The sequence below is a fragment of the Chanodichthys erythropterus genome, chromosome 7 (assembly GCF_024489055.1).
Source record: "Chanodichthys erythropterus isolate Z2021 chromosome 7, ASM2448905v1, whole genome shotgun sequence".
NCBI classification, from domain to species: Eukaryota; Metazoa; Chordata; class Actinopteri; order Cypriniformes; family Xenocyprididae; genus Chanodichthys; species Chanodichthys erythropterus.
The window spans coordinates 4,230,635-4,244,473 of NC_090227.1; the positions used below are offsets into that span (position 1 = coordinate 4,230,635).

General features: G+C 36.0%; 1 protein-coding gene across 2 annotated transcripts in view; it reads left to right on the forward strand.

Annotated features, from left to right (window-relative positions):
• Positions 1-1,981: 1,981 nt before the first annotated feature.
• The window catches only part of pid1 (phosphotyrosine interaction domain containing 1), a 32,415-nt gene continuing 20,557 nt past the window's right edge, over positions 1,982-13,839 (forward strand). For both annotated transcript variants that reach the window (XM_067389641.1, XM_067389639.1), the window contains exon 1: positions 1,982-2,211. In XM_067389641.1, coding sequence (XP_067245742.1) covers positions 2,182-2,211 — 30 coding nt within the window. In that variant the 5' untranslated portion in view covers positions 1,982-2,181. The remainder of the gene's footprint in view (positions 2,212-13,839) is intronic.

Genomic DNA, 13,839 nt, shown 5'->3' on the forward strand with positions numbered 1-13,839 from the left:
TTCATAAGTGTTTGAATCTTGAAGTTTTGTTGAAAACTGTTGAATGGCCTACATACGGAAGAGGATTAGGGCCAAGCAATAATAAAAAATAAAACCATCTTGAGATTAAAGTTGTTACATTTTGAGAAAAAACTGGTAAAATTTTGAGAAAAACGTCTAAATAAAATGTTGAGAATAAACTCATTAAATTACGAGAAAAAACTTGTTAAATTTTGAGAAAAAAGTCGAGATAAAATGTTGAGAATAAACTCGTTAAATTACGAGAAAAAAAACGTGTTAAATTCGAGAAAAAAAGTCGAGATAAAATGTTGAGAATAAACTCGTTAAATTACGAGAAAAAAACGTGTTAAATTCGAGAAAAAAAGTCGAGATAAAATGTTGAGAATAAACTCATTAAATTACGAGAAAAAAGTCATTAGATTATGAGAACAAATTCTTAATTTAACGAGTTTATTCTCAAAATTTTATCTCGACTTTTTTCTCGAAATTTAACATTTTTCTCATAATTTAACGAATTTGTTCTCGTAATTTAACTACTTTTTTCTCGTAATTTAATGAGTTTATTCTCAACATTTTATTTAGACTTTTTTCTCGAAATTTAACGACATTTTTCTCATAATTTAACGAATTTGTTCTCGTAATTTAACTACTTTTTTCTCGTAATTTAATGAGTTTATTCTCAATATTTTATTTAGACTTTTTTCTCGAAATTTAACGACATTTTTCTCATAATTTAACGAATTTGTTCTCGTAATTTAACTACTTTTTTCTCGTAATTTAATGAGTTTATTCTCAACATTTTATCTCGACTTTTTTCTCGAAATTTAACGACATTTTTCTCATAATTTAACGAATTTGTTCTCGTAATTTAATGACTTTTTTCTCATAATTAAATTACTTTATTCTCAAAATTTTATCTCGACTTTTGTCTCGAAATTTAACAACATTTTTCTCATAATTTAACGAATTTGTTCTCATAATTTAACTACTTTTTTCTCGTAATTTAACGAGTTTATTCTCAACATTTTATCTAGACTTTTTTCTCGAAATTTAACGACATTTTTCTCATAATTTCACGAATTTGTTCTCGTAATTTAATGACTTTTTTCTCGTAATTTAACGAGTTTATTCTCAACATTTTATCCCGACCTTTTCCCTAGAAATTTAACAAGTTTTTTCTCATAATTTAACAAGTTTATTCTCAACAATTTATTTTTGACTTTTTTCTCGAAATTTAACAAGTTTTTTCTTGAAATTTAACAACTTTAATCTCGAGATGATTTTATTTTTTTTATTATTGCTTGGCCCTAATCCTCTTCCATACCTACATGTTATATGCTGTAGAAGATGCCAACTTTACAAATAAAAGTAATAAATATACATATATATATTTTTTATATCACAAAGATATTCCTCTTAAATCATCATTCAAGGCCTTTGCTATACCTCCTCTACCATCAACAAAGCAATTTTGAATTTGAGTGCAGCTGGTCAGCGACTAATGCAGGTAATGCATATGAAATGCTAGGAACAACTTTTGCGGACTGAAAGAAATGCAGTTAAACTCGGCATTAAACAGAAATTGAGAAAGTCTTTTGTTTTCTATTATGACGCATATCCGATTGAAATTGCTTATTGCAAAAAAAAATGCTAGGCGGGACTTTATTGGATCGTTGTGGTTGAATGACAGGTGGTCCCGCCCTGGCGCCGGCAAACACGTCATCAGAGAAAAGAGATGTCGCTGCAAGAAGGAGGGGAAGTTATTTGAATAAACATTATGAGGCACATAATTAAAAAAATAATAACAATGATGTACATAGATAATATTTTATATAAGTACTGCAATATTACATTAAATAAAAGAAAAAAAGAGTGTGATTTCATGGTGACTTTAACGCCCTCTGCCGTTCACAGTCTGAAAACAACAGCAGTAGAGAGAGGGGGCGGAGGACACACAGAGGCACAGAGAAAAAGGGGGAGAGAAAGAAAGAAAAGAGCCCGTGCGTGTTTTCGCAGGCGGAGTTTCGTTCTTGCGCACCGTTGGAATTCACTGTATCTGTATTTTTTTCCTCGGGATTGGTGGAGGAGACAGAAGGAGCGAGAAAGCGCCGCCAGCGAGCAGATGTTATAGCTGGACTATCCTTGTTTCCAGCCTGACAATCGAGCGTATCATCTACTAAAATGTGGCAGCCTGCGTCGGAGCGATTGCAGGTAAGAGTGGACGTCTAATTACTAGAAGAAACGCTTTTGTTATCTGTCGTTCATTTTGGAGCCACAGCGTGCAGGCCAACCAGTGGGCACAAGCTTCTCATCCAGCAAACCTCATTTAGCCTCCATTTATCTGATAAAATGCTACACTGACGCTGTGTGGCTCTTCAACTTTTCCTTACGTCTGAAGCTCAGAGGGTCTGGACTGCAGCTGAGAGCCTGCTCGCAAAATAGAGCTGAAGTTTTACAGCTTTTTCTGAACCATATCATGCCGTTCCAGACCCAAGGCCATTTCATACCATTTGATGAGTCTGTTTGCCGTCTCTGAAATGGCATTGTTCTGCTGGAACTTGCTGTTCTTCTGAGATTCCTCAGGATGCGTTCACACAGGACGCGTTCTTAAACACCGGGGGCCCCGAGATCATGGAAGACCTGGGGCCAGTTGCATAAACACAACCACTATGTTAATAATGTCTTAAGAACTAGAGTGACCATCTAGCAGTCAGCCGAGGGTTAATCTGTCTTACTTTTGGGATTCAGATTAGACCAATCTCTCTTTTTGTGAAACAGACGGAAAAAGTTCTGACCAGTCTTAAAGAAAAAAAAATAAATAAATTGATGACTTGCTTGTAGTACTGCTAGATATAGTTTATGCAACTGGCCACTGGAAATATCAAGGAGTTTTAAAATTGTGATCTCCAGGCCTGGAGAAGTCATAGAAATGATTAAAATGTGTAAAAGTCATGGAAAGTCCAGACGATTACAAATTCTCTGCTGAAAAGCCAAAGCTGGTTTGTTGGTTTTAGCTGGTTTAAGCTGGTCTCCCAGTCTGGGTGTTTCAAGCTGGTGTTCTGCTGGTCTTCCAGCCTAAAGTGGCTATAACACTTATAAAACCAGCAAATCAGCTTAAAGGGTTATTTCACTTAAAAATGAAAATACTGTCATACACACCCTCATAAGATTTTCTTTCATCTTTGGAACACAAATGAAGATCTTTTTGATGAAATCTGAGAGCTTTCTGTCCCTCCATAGACCGCTATGTAAAGATCTCATCAAGAGATCTGTAAGACTAAACCATATGAATTGAGCAGTTTAGTCCACATTTTCTGAAGAGACTCGATTGATTTATATGATGAACAGATTTAATTTTGGCTTTTATTTACATATTAACTTTGATTAAACAAAAGCTGAACCGAACCTGCTTGATGCGCGAGAACAAACCTCATGCGAAAGCTCAAACGTGCTGCGTAACACAAGAATGAACCTCATTGGTTCTCATACGCATCCAGCAAACATGCTTGAGCTTCTGTTTACCACAACTGATGAGTTGATGAATGTTTATATGTGAATAAAAGCCTAAATTCACTCTATCCATCATATAAAGTGATCGATTCTCTTCAGAAAGTTAGGACAAAACCGCTCAATTCAATTGGATTAGTTTTACGATTTCTTAATGAACTTTTTGAAGTGTCAAAGTGGTAGTTATGTAGCTGTCTATTGAGGGACAGAAAGCTCTCAGATTTCATCAAAAATATCTTCATTTGTGTTCTAAAGATGAACGAAAGTCTTGAGGCTTTGGAATGACATGAGGGTGAGTAATTACTGACAGCATTTTCATTTTTGGGTGAACTAACCCTTTGAGTCACTGTGATTATATGTGAATAAAAGCTTAAATGAAATCTGTTCATCATGGTAGCTGGTTTCTAGCTGGTCATTAACTGGTCGTTAGCAGCAATAAACTAACTTACAGTTGGCCTTACCAGCTTAAAGTGTTCAAGATGGTCTTTGAAGCATGGGAGCTGGTCAGACAGCTAATGACCAGCTTGAACTAGCTAATAACCATGGACCTGAGAGAAACCTACCATTTTCCAGAACACAGCTACTGGCTTGGGAAGAGTCCATGGGAAAAGTCATAGAAACTGGTATAAATGGTATGGGAATCCTGAAGTATGCAGGCATGACATGGACTTTGGTTATATCACTCAACAGAATACACACTATGGTTTTTAGTCGGCGTGTCAAGTAAACTAGTTCAAGATGCCTGCGTTCAGTATGGTTTCTGAATGGCACCTCAAACCGGGTTTATACATGCAGCACATCTGTTGACAAGCTGTGCGTCTTGTTTTTTTTTTTTGCATTGTAACCGTGGAGGTGAGTGACACTGGCATCCAATTTTTGTGCATAATATTTAACCAGATTACTCCAAGCATTCGGATTCATCCAGTTAGAAGTCCATCAGTTACCTGTAAATCTCCTTTTAAATAAAAAAAAAAATAGTTCACGTCAAGTATTTTTATCTCCTGGGGTGCTGGGCTTCACGTCTCCACTGTTTGTAATATTATCCAGATGTGGAGCGGGACAGACTATGCCAGAAGAACTTGCACAATCTTTCCTCATAGAGTTTGGCATGGCGACACTGATTAAATAGCGTAGTAAACTCTTTTGAAAGCTGCTTCAACTGATTTGATCTACAAAATGTGCTGTTATGCGTAGCAAAATGCTTGTATTGAACCACTATAAGCAATTTTAAACCATGTAACGACAGCAAGATTTTATTAATCTACCACAGATCTCTGCAAAGTGGGTTCAAGATCAAAAGTTTTTCTTCCTGAACCAGTCACGTAGATTATAGCTGTATTTAATAAGCGTAGTCAGAATGGTTGTTCGTTATAAACAATATAGGTCATTGTGGTAATTCACTGACTTTTCTCATGATTTAAACCATCCTGTTACTTATTAGACCAAGATCCATAACCTAAATCCATTCAAGTCCCTGTTCTGAGTTGATCACCGTTAAAACTTCAAACATAGTATTCAGGAATATGCTCACTTCTGTCAGTGGACAACATTGACTTCATAAATAAATATCAGTGTTGAAAGCATTTCTAATGCTTTCTTACTGTACAGTTGAAAGGGTCACATTGTGTGTGAAATTAAATAATAATGAAAGGGGTCATGACATGGATTTTTTTATTATTATTTAAATACATTCCTTCAGGTTCACTTACAGTGTTAATAAAGTTGTTGGTTTTTTTTTTGCACAAAACAAACAATCAAAACAACTGGAAAAACGATTATATTCAACCCTCATTCTTTCCCTCTGTCTGAAATGATCTGTTTTCAAGGGGCGGCTCCTTTAAGGCTTGTCATTAAACGACCACTGTTATGATTGGCTAATGTCATTGCATAGGAAACAGTATCAACAGCCACTCGCTTTTGCACGCGAGTAAGTGTTTTGAACATATGAACTTTATCCACATAAAACCGTCATTTACAGACAAAGCGCTATGAAATCATTTACTTATGGTTTGTAATGCAGCTGCTGTCAGATCCAGTACAGTTAGCTGCTTCATCTTTCGACAAAAGTTTCCTTGTGAACTCTTCATTACACTGTGAAGGCTCTTTTACTCTTCCATTTGGTCTGTTGTCGGCACATGTTGGTCGTCACAACGAGTGAGAACCAACAAGCTACATTGAGTTAGAGGAACTTTATAATTTGTAGCATAAACACAAATTTAGTTTGATTACTCAAAAAAATTAAGTCACTCCAACTACTAGAGTTGTAGCCCTGGAAACAATCTTATTTCAGTTCAAATCAACAGCAATAATAGTACATGCTAATGTAACTTATTTGACATGTATATTTAATGAACAAGTAAGATATTTTTTGTCACTGACACTAGCGCAGTCATTGCTTATAGAGTCAATAGTGTTTACCTTGTTTACCTTTATCTACACTTTAGCACAATGGTAACCACAAAAACATTACAGAAACTCTTTTAAATGTCAAACATAACAGCATTAAACACTAACAGGTCTTTCCCTTCTCTAAAAACAAATAAATTAACAGTTAATTTCAACATTTATTCTCCTTATCTAGTCCTAATGCAAAGCATGCTGGGAACTAGAAATCCACTGCCCAATTTCCAAAGTTGTCAAATTAATTTCATTAAATTACTACAACCTAATGTTTTAAAAAAGCCAATGGAGAAATTTGAGTTTAAATTACAGATGATATTAAGTTGATGTAATGATCAACATTATTATGTCAACAGAACTCTATGCATTTATTTAAGTTGTGATATAACAGGTCCCCTGAATTACTTTTTAGAGTGTAAATCTCCAACCTCTGGGGAATCACCTGTTTTAAAAAACACAGAACGGGGAAGAGTCTGCTGGCAAAACGAGAATGCAACAGAGCTTGTAATAAAACGACCATCTAAACTGGTTATATATCTAATATATCACTAATAGAGGCAAAAAATTATAGAACTAATGGCAATTTATAAATGAGTTACTACCATAGTCAATTAGGCCTTTAAAAAAAAAAAAAAATCGCAACGTTTGACCATCTCAGACTGACATTCTTCATAACAACTTTTCTAATGCCATTCATTAAAAAAACAACGGCTTAAAAAAATTACATGCTTGGATTACATATTTTTTGGATTTGTTCACAAGTGCCACGAAACTCATTCATCCGCACAGTCACAAAGAGCCGAAGCGCAACCAAAACAATGTTCTTCTGCAAAATGCGTGAAGTTTTGTTTTGTAACTGCTGGAGGGCCAAAAGTTACAGTGTGTACATTTTAAAGACAGCTAATAGTTGTGGATCTGGTGTGAACTCTTTTATAATCTCATAAAAAAACTGGCTTTAGTAGGATTCAGTGTATTCCATGGGATGTCTTAAGAAAGCATTACATTATGGAGGTCTGAATCTGATGGGATTATACCATCAAACACTGTAATCAGATCTCATGATGTAACAAGATAATCTCACAATAGCCAAAGTATATCTTGGCCATGAAGAATATATTAGCATTAAGAGTTTTGTCATTTTACAGCACCCCACCCAGCGTAAACCCCACTCTTTTGGATCTCAACAAGAACCGGCCTCAAGATCCATTTGTTTTTTAGTAGACCCTTGTGGTACTGTGACTTTGTGCAGACCAGCTCATACTGCTGTTTTCACACTTTGTTCATTTTGAAGTAAGACAGAACATGTTCTTACTTGGATCTGACTGAGAACTAATGTAGTGTGGTTTAGTATTCTGATAACTGTGAAACTTGTCGTGTTTATTAAAGGATTATTCCAGATTTGTTGATGTTGATTATTACATAAAATAATTTGGACTTTTTTTTGTATTTTTCTTTACAATAAAGCACTTACAACTGTGAATGGTGGATTTTAAAGGTGCCCTAGAACGCTTTTTCACAAGATGTAATATAAGTCTAAGGTGTCCCCTGAATGTGTCTGTGAAGTTTCAGCTCAAAATACCCCATAGATTTTTTTTTTTATTCATTTTTTTTAACTGCCTATTTTGGGGCATAATTAAATATGCGCCGATTCAGTGCGCGTCCCCTTTAAATGCTCGCGCTCCCCGCCCCCAAGCTCGCAACGCTATAATACATTGCATAAACAAAGTTCACACAGCTAATATAACCCTCAAAATGGATCCTTACAAAGTGTTCGTCATGCAGCATACCCGATTATGTAAGTATGGGATTTATTTGGATGTTTACATTTGATTCTGAATGAGTTTGATAGTGCTCCTTGGCTAAAGCTAACGCTACACACTGTTGGAGAGATTTATAAAGAATGAAGTTGTGTTTATGAATTATACAGACTGCAAGTGTTTAATAATGAAAATAACGTCATGAGTCTGATCTCCGTGAAGTAAGAAACGATGGTAACTTTAACCACATTTAACAGTACATTAGCAACATGCTAACGAAACATTTAGAAAAACAATTTACAAATATCACTAAAAATATCATGATATCATGGATCATGTCAGTTATTATTGCTCCATCTGCCATTTTTCACTATTGTTCTTGCTTGCTTACCTAGTCTGATGATTCAGCTGTGCACAGATCCAGACGTTAATACTGGCTTGTCTAATGCCTTGAACATGAGCTGGCATATGCAAATATTGGGGGCGTACATATTAATGATCCCGAGTGTTACGTAACAGTCGGTGTTATGTTGAGATTCGCCTGTTTTTCGAAGGTCTTTTAAACAAATGAGATTTATATAAGAAGGAGGAAACAATGGTGTTTGAGACTCGCTGTATGTCATTTCCATGTACTGCACTCTTATTATTCAACTATGCCAAGATAAATTCAGTTTTCAATTCTATGGCAACTTTAAAGCATAAATGTGAAACTTATAACTATGAATGCACTTCCATGCATGATTATGCACATATCATTCTTCTGTTAACATTTGTATGTTATTTGTGCTGTAAAGTTCTTGCCATTTTAATGATTGTTTTACGTGTTAAATTGTCATGGCAAGTTGGCAACAGTGTTGTAAAATGGTAACATAACATAACATAACATAACCATTTTATATGTTATGTTATATGTTATGTTATGTTATGTTAAGTAAAAAATTCCCACACTAAACTCATGTTATGTTTATGTGTTGTGGCTGTATAATGTTTGCTTATTGGCCCCACTCACCTCCATTGTAAGTACATCACTGTATTCTTACCTTTCGCTTTTTTTTTTCTTTTTTTTTTGAAAGGAAAGGAGCAATGAGTCAATTCATTTTTGTGGTAAATCCACTCAGTGAATATTGATTTATCTTAAATTGTTTTGAATCCGGAATATTCTGGGTTCAATACAAGTTAAACTCAATCAACTTGAGGGCTTTCAGTCAAACTGGAAATTTTCTCTCTCTACTCTGGTGTGTATTTATATGTGTGTGAGTGAACAAGAGGTTTTAAGACAAACACACACGTCAGATCACTCCTACATTGCTATCTAAAATAATACAGAGCGTTCTGACCGGTGTAATCTCAGTGTTGCACAAACACACATTCTCAGCACCACAGATCAGGGCATAGGCGGCGATTTATGTTTCTGCCAGTGGGTGCCCACCCTACAATGCAAAAAAAAAAAGATTTAACTGGCTCATTACGCAATACTAAATTATTCTTGGTGTTAGTTTTTCAAGAGTACAGTCTTTGCACTTGATGAAGAATTCAAGTTATTTGTGTCTCGCAAAGAGAAACACACGGACTGCAAATGCTTTACCACTGGTGTCAAGTCGTCAGACTATCATAAAGACTGACATCAATACACAGAAAAAATGTGTTAGGTACACCTTGCAGATAGAGACTGGGTAAATGTGTTTTTGTGTTTTTTTTTATAATAGAGTTAACATTAGCCGGTCACATATCATGTTGTTTATTTATTACTTATTAGAGCCATTGAAACCGGAGATTAATTTCGGAGTCCATTCAGCATGCTTCTGTCTTTTCAAATAAAACCAAAATAATGATGTTCATTCTAACTGTACATAGAGATTTTCACAAAGAAAATATACAAATATCCTGCTTATTTTTTTCCAACTTTGAAGCATACTGCCATATAAAACACCATGTGTTCACAATATGAGCTACTGATTATGAAAACTGCACAAACATCCGTACAGTCTTTTTATTTCATGTTGAAAACATCACAGAGTCGCCGAAGTATGAAATGAACGAAGGTCAATATCATAAATAACAAGTCTGATTCAATTCTTGCATTTTTTTGAGATTACTGGCTGATTTTGGTAATGGAACAAACAAAAGTTCATTATCGACTCTAAAGATCAAGGTATTTTTGTGTATCATGACCCGCATGGACACGATGTGAGATCCACCAATTAGAGCGGTTCTCAAATCTGTCGATTTGAGATTTGAAATTTTTTTTTTTTTTTTTTTTTTGATTGGTAAAAGATAGTGGAGAATATCTTGTATTTTTCTGTGGGTGCTTGGCCCATGGGATCAGATATGGATTAGGGTATCGCTTCCCCGGAGTGGAGGGTTTCACTGAGATTTGAGCACAGTACTTTCCCAACAGTGATCCCAAAAGATCCCAAAGACGACCCAGACATGGTACAGTTTTATCAATGTCACCCTAGTGATGTTGATATTAACAAATGGATTTCATTGATTTTTTTTTTTTTTTTTCTTTTTTTTTTTTTTTCAGACAATGCAAATAAATAAGATCCAATTCTCAAGCCCTCGGCACACACAAACACTCGTCTACACCGATTCCTTCCCAACGCACTTTTCTCAGAATGCAGTGAAGCACTCTCAGTGTCCGTTGCATGGTAACCATGACTACCAGCAGGCTCTCTTTTTGTGGCGTTTCCATGGTAACGGGCATCGCTGTGTTGATGGCGATGCTCAGTCTCATTCTCTTCACTCCCTTTCTGTGATCTGGAACCGTTCTGGTGTATTCTGTTTATGGTCCTGAAACTTAAATTGGGCTCCAGATCTGTCCTTTATAATCCGATGATCATTTTGCAGTCATAACAACTGCAAGATGACCCCACTTCTTAAAAAAAAGAAAAAAAAAAGAAAAAAAAAATTACTCGCCCTCATGTCGTTCCAAACCCACATGACTTTATTTTGTCTGCAGAACACAAAAAGAGAAAATCTGAAGGCTGTTTTTCATGCAACTCAAGCTTTCAAGCTTCAAAAAGGTTGCAGAAGCACCATTTAAGTGATTGAATACAGCACAAGTCAAACCAAAGTTTTTTTTTTTTTTTTTTTTTTTTTTAAATCATATGATTAGTTTGAATGAGCAACAGACTTAAAGGGATAGTTGACCCAAAAATGAAAATACTGTCATCATTTAATTACCCTTAAGTTGTTCCAAACCTGTATGAGTTTCTTTCTTCTGATGAACACAAAAGAAGATAATGTTTTTCCAAAAGATATTGACTTTCCATTTACTGTGGAAGTCAATGGGGCCGTGGGCCTGTTTAGTTACCCATATACTTCAAAATATCTTATTTTATGTAGAATATATTTCTGTTATTGAGTAAATGATAACCGAATTTTCATTTCTGGGTCAACTATCCCTTTAAATTTAAGCTGTTCAGTTATAAACCTCTGCTGCAGTGAGATGTTAACCTGTGAGACTGGCTCATTTCAGTGAGTCAGTGAGCTGAACACAACATGCGGGTGAGTAAACGTTGACAGAATTTCCATTTGTTGTTTGGGAACTTTTGTTTTAGATTTTGCTAGTGATCAATATGGCTGTCTAAGCCAGAATTATAATCATGTTGCAATGCTCAAAACAGCAGAAATTATGCCCAAATTATGTCAACATAGATTTATTTTTTGTTACAACAGACGCAAGAAGTTCTTCTTTCCCTTCCATATCTACTTAGTCATCATTATTTTCTGTTAACACTTCCATTTCATTTCCCTCTTAATCAAAGCGTGATGCACTTCTGTATTTGTTAAGAGAGATCACGAGACAAATGCAGGCTGCATTTTTTTTAGAAAAAGAAAATGTAGAAACCAAAACAATATTACCAGATTTTCTACATTTATTGAGAGTAAGTTTTAAAATGTCATGTCTTGTGACAAAAGAGTGCAACAGTTGGTGTTACGGAAGTAAAAACTCATAAGGAACATAAGGAAATTCATTTTGAATGATTACTAATAAACCGTTAAAGACAGCCCTACTGTTAGCTACAAGGTTGTTAATCAATATTTGCTCCTGCTGAAGCCATCAGCCCACATTATTTCAGCTTATTTTTAAAAAATAATTGTTTAACAGTGGAATTCCTGTTGAAAAACTACATTACCCATGATGCTGTACAGAAAAGTACACCAATCAGAAAAAAAAGCGACATGCTCTAAAATAGCTCTTTAGCTCCACCCACTCCCACGAAGCAATGCAAATGAAATTAACGAGTCGATCTCCCTACACTCTTAAAGTACTGAAATATTTTTTCCGATAATGCTGTCCGCAATGCTTCATGGGATTGTAGTTCTTCCCCTCACTAAAACCGTTAAGTCCACAGTCTTGTACCTTTGTCTTTTTGTCAGATTTTTAAAAACCTTTTTGCTTCAAATCAAAGTTTGTAGTGTTGTGATTCACCGCTGCTTGGCTTGGTTCATGGTTTATAACTCTCTAACAACGACTATTTTAAAATTCCTGTGATAAAAATGAATGAAAAAAAAAAAAAAAACTTCCGGAACCAGCGGCAATGAAAAAGGGGGTTTTACTAAAACATTCGGGTTTATCCAGAAAAGACGTCCCTGTTAGCTACTTATTCCCTGTCCCATTACAAAATCACTTGTTGAAATTTCCATCCCACCTTGTACCAGTGTTATAAGTGAACTGAAATGAACCCACCCTCTACAGTCTTTCTGTAGTTTGTTCGCATGGAGAGGAGAGATTTGGGTTTGGCATTTGTATGAAGTATGTGTTTTGGGTGTTCTTTAAAAGATTATTTGAAAGAACTGCAGCACAATATGGCCTTATTCTGTTACAATGCAGAGTTTCCAAGAATATCATTTGGTTTCTGTGTGTGTGTGTGTGTGTGTGTGTGTGTGTGTGTGTGTGTGTGTGTGTGTGTGTGTGTGTGTGTGTGTGTATTGAGTGAGTTTAGGATAAACCACAGATATGTCTGTTGTTGTGTAGTGTCTGGTATATTGCCCTACAGGGTTCACAGAGGGCTTATGCTGGGATATGTGTGCACTTGCACCTGAAAAATATGTGAAAATGAATGCGTTTACAGTTAACCGATGTATATTTTATTAGTGTGTGTGTATGTGTGTGAGAGAGAGTGGTTGATTTAACGGTCTCTTTGCGTCAGTGTTACTTGACATTGATTGGTGTTTTTAGGAAGGTGGGTGGGGCCAGCATTGCCTTTGAGGTTTTCCGCTGCCATTGGCATCTTCCCACGCCATTTTTGTTGCTTTTTTGTGTAGAGTGGCATCCACCAATGGCAGTAATGGACCTCCTACGTGTCTGTCCTGACTTGGCCCTGGCAGTTCCATGTGAAACCCAACACAGACCCTCATAAAGTTATATGCACACCCTGACAGGCACCCACACTGGAACTTACGAGCTTTGTCTGGACACATTCTCATTCTTAGCAACCTACCATTGGTGTATACCATCTCTGTGTGAAAGTCGGCTTTCAAATGGGCCAATAAATCGCCTTTGGAGAGCAACTCGCATTCTTCACATCACTTGCAAAGTTTTGTTGGGCACATTTATTTTGAGCCAAACTCCTGAGCTGTAAATGAGCTGCAGGAAAATGACAATGCTGATGGCACCACAAGAATACCAAGACCAAATAATAGTAGTAGTGCAGCTTTGCCAATCCAGTATTTTTAAAATTGACTAGTCGTGGGTTACTTAAACAAGTAGTCGACTAATCAGTCTTCTTTAGAAAGTAACCAGATCAGACAAATTAAAGGAGATCTATTATGCCTCCTTTAAAAGATGTAATATAAACCTCTGGTGTCCCCAGAATGTGTCTGTGAACTTTCAGCTCAAAATACCCCACAGATCATTTATTATAACTTGAGAAATTTGCTCCTATTTGGGTGTGAGCAAAAACACACTGTTTTTGTGTGTGTCCCTTTAAATGCAAATGAGCTGCTGCTCCTGGCCCACTTTCCAGAAGAGGGCGGAGCTTTAACAGCTCAACAACAACAAAGCTGGAGAATCTCACGCAGCCAAAATGAGGATTGTCAGTAACAGTGTTCAGCCTTATATTGTTCAAACCGGAGTCGACACTGATGGAGAGACTCGGGAAGAACTTACAACTTTTAGAATGAAACTGGACGTTTCTGAATGTTTAGTGGATAAATTTATGTAGTT